General features: G+C 37.1%; 1 protein-coding gene across 1 annotated transcript; it reads left to right on the plus strand.

Moving 5' to 3' along the window:
• The first annotated feature begins 3037 nt into the window (after positions 1-3037).
• Positions 3038-6767, plus strand: LOC149028710 (uncharacterized). The gene is made up of 4 exons (XM_089149055.1): positions 3038-3338; positions 3631-3776; positions 6025-6143; positions 6275-6767. The coding sequence occupies exons 1-4, from the start codon at positions 3124-3126 to the stop codon at positions 6374-6376; spliced, it is 582 nt and encodes a 193-aa protein (XP_089005181.1). The 5' UTR covers positions 3038-3123; the 3' UTR covers positions 6377-6767.
• The last annotated feature ends 3331 nt before the right edge of the window (positions 6768-10098 follow it).

The following is a 10098-nucleotide window of genomic DNA, read 5'->3' on the forward strand; positions in this document are numbered from 1 at the left end:
TCAAGGTATTAAAAGCAGGCCTTGTCTGGTAGGTGGGCTCGGGTGCTCTAATTAACCCATGGAAAGATAATTGGTCGCCATCCAAAGCTAATTTTCAGGTGTTAGGAGGAAAACCTTCCTTTTGTCCCATTAGCAAAGTAGCACAACTAATTGAACCTGAGACACTCACATGGAGGCATGAAATTGTTCATTAGTGATTCTCACGTCAGGATGCCGAAGCCATTTTGAAGGTACGGATTCCACTTTGCCTTGCTGAAGACTCATTGATATGGGGTGGTGCTAGAAGTGGACTATTGTCGACGAAGAGTACTTACCATCTATTGCTAAACTTAAGGGAATATGCTAAGCAAGGCCAGCCCACAACATCAAGAATATGTGATTGGGAAAACATACCTAAAAGAGTTTGGAAAAGAGTTGGGTTATGCAAAACACTACCCAAAAATAAAGAATTTTTCTTAGAGGTTTTGCGCGGATGGAATTGCAACAGCTGATGGTTTTGCCCATCAAGGAGTCCCAGTGGATCCAATGTGCCGACATTGTGGAAGAGAAATGGAAGACTCAGCCCATTACTATTTCTTTGCCCTTTTTGTGGTTGCTTTTTGGTTTGGAAGTGGGCTGCAATTCATGATTCCTAAAAGCCCATCTATCTCTTTAGTAGAGGCAATGAAAGCATGGGAGAAAATCAGATTTCCATCCAAGGAAAATGGGAGGAAGATTCTTAGCCACTTCACCTTTGTCTATTGAAACCTTTGGTTGGCCCGTAATGAATAAAGGCCCTGGGCCAGAGGCAGTAGTTGGTAAAGCCCAAAGATCCCATCATGAATGTTGGAATGCCATTATGGGCTTAGCAGGGCTGACCGTTCAAAATGAAGCAAGGAACACTAATGTATCACAACTTGTGACTGATGAAGTTGATCAATTGAATGCTATCATATGGTGTGATGCGGTAGTCTCATTGGAAGGTAATCAAAATGGAGTTAAATTTATTGCTGGTGGTCATGATAATACCATCCTAAGTGTTGTATCTTCACCCATTTATGCTATAGATAGTTTGGTTGGTGAGGGGCTTGCAATCCAAAGTGCATTACAATGGGCAACGATAGAAGGAGTCAACATAGTGGAAATCAGATCAGATAACACCTCTCTAGTGGACTAGCTAAATTTTGGAACTGTTTGTGGCCCCTTTGAAGTGCAGTCAATCATCAAGGATATCAAATATGCCTCTCTACATCTCAATTTTGCTCTTTTTCTAATTATCCTAGAGAAGTGAACTGTATTGCTCATTCTCTAGCCAAGAAGACCATGTCTCTTCAAGGCATGTACTCATGATGTCTTAGCTTTCGCCTTTGAATGAATTTTGAAACCAAAGAAAAAAAAAAGAAAAAAAAAAAAAAGAAGTGGATTCCCCTTGAATATGTGATGAAAAGAATGTGGTGAGAAAAATCGAATGGTTGCTTAGTCAGTAATGATCAATAGCTCTCAGTGAATAGGTCACATGTTTGATGTTCCCTATGTTCAGGGTATCAACGGTTCGGGTTGGGCAGGTTTCAGGCTGAAAAACACTCAACCCAAACACGGCTCATTAAGAAAATAACGGTTTCAGTCTGGTGCAATTTGGGTTCAGGTGACTAACGGTTTCGGCTAACAATTTAGAATTGAGTTTACTAAATGTTTGGGTCCGAGTTTACTAGCGGTATGTTTTGAGTACCTTATTGATGTATGAAATTTATTAAGAGCATTTGAATATATATAAGCATTAAATTCTCTCCAAGTCTCTTGTGTTGGGTATTCAAAACCAAAAACTTTTTTTCTACAAAGAAGTAAAAATTATAAAACTAATATAAAAAGAAAGTTGGCATCTTGATGAATTTTAATGGATTGTTTCTACTTATTTTCTCCCCCTTCTTGACACTTGTAAAAATGGATCAAAATAAAGCATTAAAAGATTTTCAAATGATAATACACTTGCTAAATATTCACTAAGCACATCTTCCAAATGGCGAAGGCATTGATAGACTTGTTGTTTGGATATTCCAAAGTAAAACAATTATGGAAAACAAATAGATACTTGGGGGTTTTCTGTCTTTAAAATTTAAATTAAATTTATTTTATTTATTTATAACGGGTTTAATTGATTTGGTTTCAGGCTAGTTTCGGGCCAAACGGTTCAAGCTAGCGGGCCACACACGAGCTAATCCAGCTCAACCAGAACCAATGCGGGCTGAGGTTGTTCAACCCAACCCATTAAGCTTCAGTTCGGGCCAATTCGGACTATAACGAGCCAGTTTGGACTGGTTTTACCGGTTCGGGTTAGGTTTTGACAACCTTGCCTATGGTATATATAATAGCTCCCACCCCAATTATAAAGCTACTAAAATCGCCGCCTTAATCTTATACTGGGTGAGAAGTAGGGGTGTAAATGGATAACTAAAATCCGCTTCCGAATTCGCATCCGAATCCGTCCGATTATTAATAGGATACGGATATGGTATACCCCTTTCTTACCGATAATTATCTGTGCGATTAAGTTACTTATTTAAATTTATTATTCTTATTTCTATAAATTTTACCTATGATATGTGACTATTTTTCTAGATTTTCTACTAAAATAGGTATCAAAATTGTTAAATTCTTAATTTTCAAACCTAGCCCTCACAAATAGAAAGGTAATGATGTAATCAGGTAATCAAAAACTTGTATTCAATCTATATTCGTACCCATTTAGAAGAATCTATTTAAAAAAATAATTATCCGATTATCATCCGAATCCGACATAATCCGTCTGAAAATCGATAAGATATTATTCGAATCTGTCCAAATATAATAGAATGCGGATATGGATATACCACTATCCGATCCGAATCCGGTCCGTTTACACCCTAGTGAGAAGTGAGAACTGAGAATGGCTCACGAAGATACGAAAAAGGTTCATTGATTCTGTGGGCTCCATATGCTTCTTATATTTGGTTAAGCAGAACCGGGAAATTATATAAGAGTATAAAAGACTGTACAGGGTAACGCGAGAAAGAACCATAAAACGATTAATTCAAAATCCAGAGTACGTTCGAACAAGCCTTGATCATTCTTTTTCAGTTCATCCACAAAACCCAGAAGAGTGAAGACATGAAGCTCAGGTACGCCATGGTTTGTTCTTCAAACCAAAATCGAAGCATGGAAGCTCACTCGCTTCTCAAAAGGCAAGGCATCGACGTCGCCTCTTACGGTACCGGAGCTCATGTTAAGCTTCCAGGTCCTTCGTTAAGGGAGCCCAATATTTACGACTTTGGAACTCCTTACAAGCAGATGTTTAACGATCTTAGACGGAAAGACCCTGAGCTGTATCCTCTTTTATCTTCTTATGCTTCCAGCTTTCTTCTTAGGTTTACGGCTTTTCTGAATTCTCTTCAGTTTTGCATGAATCTTGTGACGTTGAATCTGTACACAAGTTAGAAATCGATTTTGTTTATCTGAAAAGTTCAATCTTATAGTAAATTGTTACGTTTGATGTGAAGTATGTTGCCATCGAACTTAACACATTTCAGCTTCTCTGCAATTTAGGGTTTAGCACTCTGTATCGTTGCAAATTTTTACGAAGTTGTAAAGTAGAATATTTCCTTAAGAATTCAATAGGTACAAAAGAAATGGCATTCTGCCTATGCTTAAGAGGAACTTGTTCGTAAAACCTGCCCCTCAACGTTGGCAGGAAAATGCTGCTGATGGTTCCTTTGATGTGGTCTTCACATTTGAAGAAAAAGTTTTCGATATGGTAATTGAAGGTCAATATGCGTACACTGTAGTTTGGTTCCGTATGAAGTTTCCACTTTACTTACTCTATGCTAATGATATGCTAATTGCTAATGCATATATTATTTCTCAGGAAATTGTGTTTCAGTGATTTAACCAATTAGTTTTATCTTTAGTTTCTGAATATGCCAGACTGTGCAGCATATACATATGTTGAAATTCGATTGGAAATATATCTCCTTTTGCTTTGAATTCTGTGAGTTTTCAACATTTTGTGGTTACTTTAGTGGAACTTGAAAGTAGTGCAAGATGATGCATGATCTCTGTCTCTGTCTCTTTCCTTTGTTTCATATGCCTTTGCACCCTTTTGTTTGAAAATGTGCTCTGTGGAACATTTGGCCTTTCCATTAGCATACTGCTAGACAAATATAGGTTGTGAATACACTAGAATTAATGGCTATATTTTCCAGGCAAGCTTTAAGATTTCCTTAGTTGGTGATCTGTATTCATTTTTACTGAGTTGACCTGACCTGTCTTATGCCAAGAACAACTTATAATCCAGTATCAACACAAGCATGCATTCAGAACCATATTTTTGGATTTGGTAGGTCATTTATATAGAAAGTAAATGCATATATGATTGTGGATTTGAGCAGAAAAATCTTCTTGGAGGAACATAAAAAGACATATATGCCATAACTAAATTGTCCAATCTGTGGCAGGAACATAAAATCTTTAGCTGTATCTATATAGCAATCCATTTAGATGCTGGTAGACTTGGGTATAAATATCTTATAAATTTGGAGCTTCGAGATTTGAATGAACAAAGTTTTCCTTTGGTAGTTCACCTCCTCAAGTTAGTTCATCTCAAATGAGCCTTTTCCCAGCTAAACGGCATTGACACAGTTGTATTTGATTCTTCTTCTGTATGAAAATGTTCTTTCAATGAAGCAAGCTCAAATGGTATGATCTGATTTCTTTAATTATTTTGTGTAAGAAAGAAGATGCATCATCAGAGTAGCCCTCGATAAAATTTAGACACTTGCTATTGATAGTATTATTTTAACTTGGGACAATTCCAAATCATGACAAATTACGAGAGAAGAAAATACAGAGCTGAACGTTTTTTATTCAGTTTCAGTTGTCCATTATGAATTGAGGAGTGAATTAACTCGTATATTTTGAACCAGTGCAAACTTGGCCCTCTGCTTCTGGACTTCTAGGGCAACTTTTAATATGTCTAGTTAGTTTTGTTTGATTTATGTCTCACATAGATGAGAGTTAAATAGTATAATCATACTTTTAGGATGGTGGAATCTGTATGAGAGGAAATTTCAGGTAGCCTTCCAATCACTTAATATTATTTCTCAAATTCGACCAACTTTTGATTTTTTTTTTTTTTTTAGCATATTGGGCTGGGTGAGAACCTGGCACTGTAATGAGAACAAACGAGAAAATATCCATTCTTTTCATAAAAGTCTTATAAATGGTTCGTTTCATAGAGTTACGTCTTTGTTGTACCATATTGTGTATATGGATAAAGGACTTGTTTCTAGATTAGTGTATGGTTGTTTCACTTGATGGAGTACATTGATGGTTTAGTCAGTGCATCAATTGAAAAATCACTGCATCTCAGAGATTCAGCTAAAACCAACTGTCCTGTATTACTACCAACATCTTTGTGAAAACCATCTGAGGGATGACCAAGTAATGCCAAAGGCAGGGCCAGTTCTCTTACTTCGTAGAGTAATGGAGCTACTTTTAATGTCTTAAAACAGTTACTGTAGCATTCTAATTACTATTGTTCTGATTGTGTTATTTGTATATTTCATTATATTTTATCCAATATGAAGACAAATCAGGTTATGGATGAGCCCTTTTCTTCAGTGGCATGGAGGATGGTTTAGCCATTCATAGTTCATTATCATCTGTCCAGCATGTCGCCATTGGCTTCCTAGATGTTTAGTATATGTGGTTAACGGAAAATCATAACCTATCACATTCTTATTTTATTTTTCCTTTCAAAATCATTTGAATATTCATGTTTTGTTTGTTGAAAGTGGGATAAGGGTTTGGGGCAGAGTTTTTCTTAGCCAAATGTAGGGATACGATATGCTGAAAATTTCTTCAGAACAAGGAATTTTTTACCAGAAGACGAATCATGAAAAATTGTTGATACTTTTTTTTTTTTTTTTTTTTTTTTTTTGGGGGGGGGGGGTTGTGGTTGAGCAAATGTTGATTCTCAGAGTTGATATGAATGTTTCTATAACAATTGTACAGATCTCAACAATAGGGAGCATCTTCTGATGAAACCTGTGCTAGTGATCAGCTTAGATGTAAAAGACAACCATGAAGAGGCAGCAATTGGAGCTAGACTTGCTCTTGATTTGTGCCAAGAGGTGTGAATTTTATGCTAACCCTGGTGCTTCTACTGACTGCAAAGAAATGCATGTGTTTTAGCAAATTTCCTTCTCTTTTTGTTTTTTTTTTGTGGGCGGTGAGTGATGACTCTGATTGTGATTCCACACAGCTTGAAGCAGCTGAATCGTGGGAGGATGCAATTGACGACATTATCATCTCATTTGAGAGAAGGCACAGAAGAAAGGTTTTATATGGCATCTCTTTCTATTAGAGATGTCATGGACTCATGGTTGGCCCTGTTGGTAACGAAGTGAACAGCAACTTATAGGGAACCTATGGCACTGGCAGATTGGTGGTTTTTTTGGGTTTGGGGTTAGATCTTGTACTTCAGTCCCCTGTATTGAAGATGTCATAATTATCCGGAGATGACTTCTGATATCAGTGATCTTGTATTATCCATTGTATAGTCGCAATCTTCCTCTTCCTGTTATGGTAATAACCATATCTCAACTTCTGTTCATATTTAGAATTCCAATCTGAGAAGTGTTGGTCGCTTTAATCACCTTAGTGTTAGTATATAAACAAAATAGGAATTGGGATGAAGCTGGAAAGCAAGTTTAAAATTTTGGACTTCGGTCCAAAGTCAACCCCAGCCAAAACTGAAAGAGTAAAATGCATTGGCACCCAAAATTGAGACATTAAAGCATTGACACCCTCACTTTATGTTTAAAAAGCATAGAAACCCCAAAATTGAATTTTTATGGAATATATTTGTCAAATTTATCACTAAAAACAGTTAAATTATTGTTTGTTTTCAAAAATATCCCTATAATAAACAGTTGAGAGGTTGACAAATATATCCAATGAAAATTCAATTTTTGAGTTTCTATGCTTTTTAAACATAAAGTGGGGTGTCAGCTTTAAGGCATCCATTTTGGGGTGCTAGTGCAATTTGCTCAAACCAAAATGTTTTGGTATATTTTGATAAATTTCGTATGTAAATCTTTGTCTCTCATTTTGAAACTAGAATATTTCCTTCACATATATAAAGCATATGCATAGCTTTTGTCTTGCAGCTAGTATGGTCACAAAAGCTGACTGAAAAGCATGGATCTATGTAGGCGATCTTATTTAGTTGTGACAAGGCTGTATTTTGTTTCAATCCGTTGAAACTGTAATTTTTCCTCTGGAAATCACCATCATCTCATGGATGCAGAACTTGATTACCTTGACTATACCGGGCTGTACTTAAATTAATCAGTCGTGGTTCGTTGGAGTGGTTCGTTGGAATGTAATGCCCGTGCCCTCGTTTTACGTGGAATAATAGAAGGCGTGGATTGAGAAACACTAATAAGGAAAAACTGGATAGGGCTTTATTTCATTGATTTCCAGAATCTATGTTGACTGTGCATGGGGAGTGGGTTCAGACCATTTCCCAATTTGGGTTCAGACCATTTCCCAATTATTTTTGACTCAGTAGGTCTGATTCCCAAAGGTGCCAGGGCATTTCGTATTGAGTTAATGTGGTTTAACCACGAAGAGTGTGCACAGCCGCCCAGGTGGCTAAGGATGCTTGGGGGATCTCTACAATGGGTCGTGCTGGCAATAGACTTATGCTAAAAACTCAAAATTGCAGGGAGAAGTTTCAGACCTGGAAAAGAAATCCCTTGGCAATGTGCAAAAAAAGATCAAAGGTTATTTGGAGGAACTTGAGTGTCTTCAGTGTAAGTTTATCCTAAGTAATATATTGGCTTGGATTAATTACTGGGGTTAATAATTAATGGGGTCTTAACACATCGGGCCGATGCACTGCCATTAGGATTGAGATGGGCCAAACCGGTTCATTGTGGAAGTGGACTAAGGTTTGGAATTGCTATTATAAATAGCTATGATGGGGTCCCTCCAATCTCTCAAGTTCTTTTGTTCTCTTCTCTCTCCACAAGAAAGAGGTACAGTAGAAAGACGAGGAGATTGGAGAAGGCTTAGTCACTCTGGAGATTTGGCATTTAAGGTTTGCATCAATTTTCTTCAATATACATCTGGTGTAAGGTATGTCCAATACTTTCTAAATTTAATATCGTATTCTAGTTCTTGCATGGTTTTATTATTGATTAGGGTTTTGAGGAAAACCCTAGAAGTTCCAACATTCAGAATATGCTTCCTACAGAGGAGAGTCAACGAGGGGAGGCGGAATTACAGATGTTATTGAAAACAGAGCTTCATAACAAGGAATTTACTTCTCTGGATGCAAAAAGCTAAGATACAGTGGGCTAAAGAAGGGGACTGTAATACTCGTTTCTTCCACTCTTCAACTCTGTAGCGTTGAAAACAAAATAGAATTTGGAAGCTTAGGACAGCTGAAGATGGTTGGGCTTCCTCAAAACAAGAAGTTAAAGAAGAGATACAGTAGAGGTACATAACTATTTTCTCCTCGGAACTGGTGGATGCAGATGCTCTGAATTTAGTGATGTGGCTATTATCCCAAAGGTGGATGCAACTATGAATGAAAAGCTATGCAAAATCTCGGAGGAGGAAGAAATTAAATTTGCTTTGTGGGCAATGTCTCCAATGAAGTGCCCTGACCAGGTTTCTTTCAACAACTTTGGCCTTTAGTAAAGTTTGATGTTTGTGAGTTCGTGATTGATTTCTTTAAGTATGGTCAAATTCCTCCTATGGCTAACATCACCTATGCATGCCTTATCCCAAAGATTGACCAATCTGAGACTGTAGACCATTGCAGACCTATCTCATTATGTAATGTTACTAATAGGGTGATTAGCAAGGTAATGGCTACTAGATTAAACTATATCTCGATGATGTTATCTCCCCTCCCCAATCTGCTTTTATCTCTAACAAGTTGATATCAAACAAAATGCTCATAGCTCACGAGAGCTTTCATTATATTAAGCACAAGAAGAAAGGGAATAAGAATTTTCTAGCCTTGAGGTTGGATATGCATAAAGCTTATAACCGGATGGAGTGGAGGTTTGTCCAGACCATTTTGCTTGCATGGATTTTGTGAGACTTGGGTGGAGCTAATAATGAAGATTACTACCATTGTGTCAACCAGGTGTGACATTCACCCAGCCGATATCCATCCACTTGAATGCCCAAGGAAGTGATCCATAGCCCAACAGATCAGGTCTCAAACAATCATAAGTCAAAATAAAATCATGGGATTCAATCTTGCTGCCCAAGAAATCATGAATGCTGAGATCCAACATAATTAATGTAAGGAGAGCCTGAATCTTAGCCAAATTGGAAATAGGTGGAGGTCCAAGGAACAAAATTGGTAATAAGATCTGAAAATCGTGTAAACTAGCCCACTTTGAGTATTTTGGGCATATCTCTCTTGTTTGAATTTGGATTGCGGTGATTCAAGATGCTACGGAAAGATAACAAAAATATCTACAACTTTTTAGTTTTTAGTTTTCCATAATCGGAACAAATAAAGATTACTTACTTGCATCTTTGAACTTCAAATAATAAAAAAAGAATTGAACGAAGGATTAGAATCTCAACCAACCCTAACAACCAAATCTAGAATGATCTAGATCTGCAATTGCTAGACCCAAAAAAAACAAATCCTCAAGCTTGAAACTTGAACTTGAACTTGAACTTCAAATTGCATTACATAGAAAAATTAAACCTAAACATTCAATCTAGAAATTAGAATCTCACAAAAGCAATAAAAAAAAACTAGAGAAAGCCTAAATAAACTAAAGAGAAAGAAAGTGTGCTCCTCCTAAGCTCTAAAAAACCTTTATCCCTTGCTGGAATATGCTCTCCTTTTATAGAGTTTACATGGGATATGATTCTTGACAGAGTTTGAATCAAACTCTGAGTTCCTATCTAACTCAACCAATGAGGGTTTTGGCGTACTAATCAGACTGACTTAGAGAGATCCAATGCCCAATTCCACCGTTGGATTTGAGGATCAAGAAGTTTTGAAGCCCTCCTCCAAAACTTAGTTCAATCGGACACCGGATGACC

Source organism: Hakea prostrata, chromosome 1, assembly GCF_041222555.1.
Source record: "Hakea prostrata isolate BN-2017 chromosome 1, UWA_Hpros_2, whole genome shotgun sequence".
NCBI lineage: Eukaryota > Viridiplantae > Streptophyta > Magnoliopsida > Proteales > Proteaceae > Hakea > Hakea prostrata.

What these genes read in the sequence shown, in the direction of transcription:
- LOC149028710 (XM_089149055.1), top strand. Translation starts at nt 3,124, where the DNA reads ATGAAGCTCAGGTACGCCATGGTTTGTTCTTCAAACCAAAATCGAAGC. An exon ending in TTTCGATATGGTAATTGAAG is followed by an intron (nt 3,777 to 6,024) that starts GTCAATATGCGT and finishes ACAATTGTACAG; the next exon opens with ATCTCAACAATAGGGAGCAT. An exon ending in CTCTTGATTTGTGCCAAGAG is followed by an intron (nt 6,144 to 6,274) that starts GTGTGAATTTTA and finishes GATTCCACACAG; the next exon opens with CTTGAAGCAGCTGAATCGTG.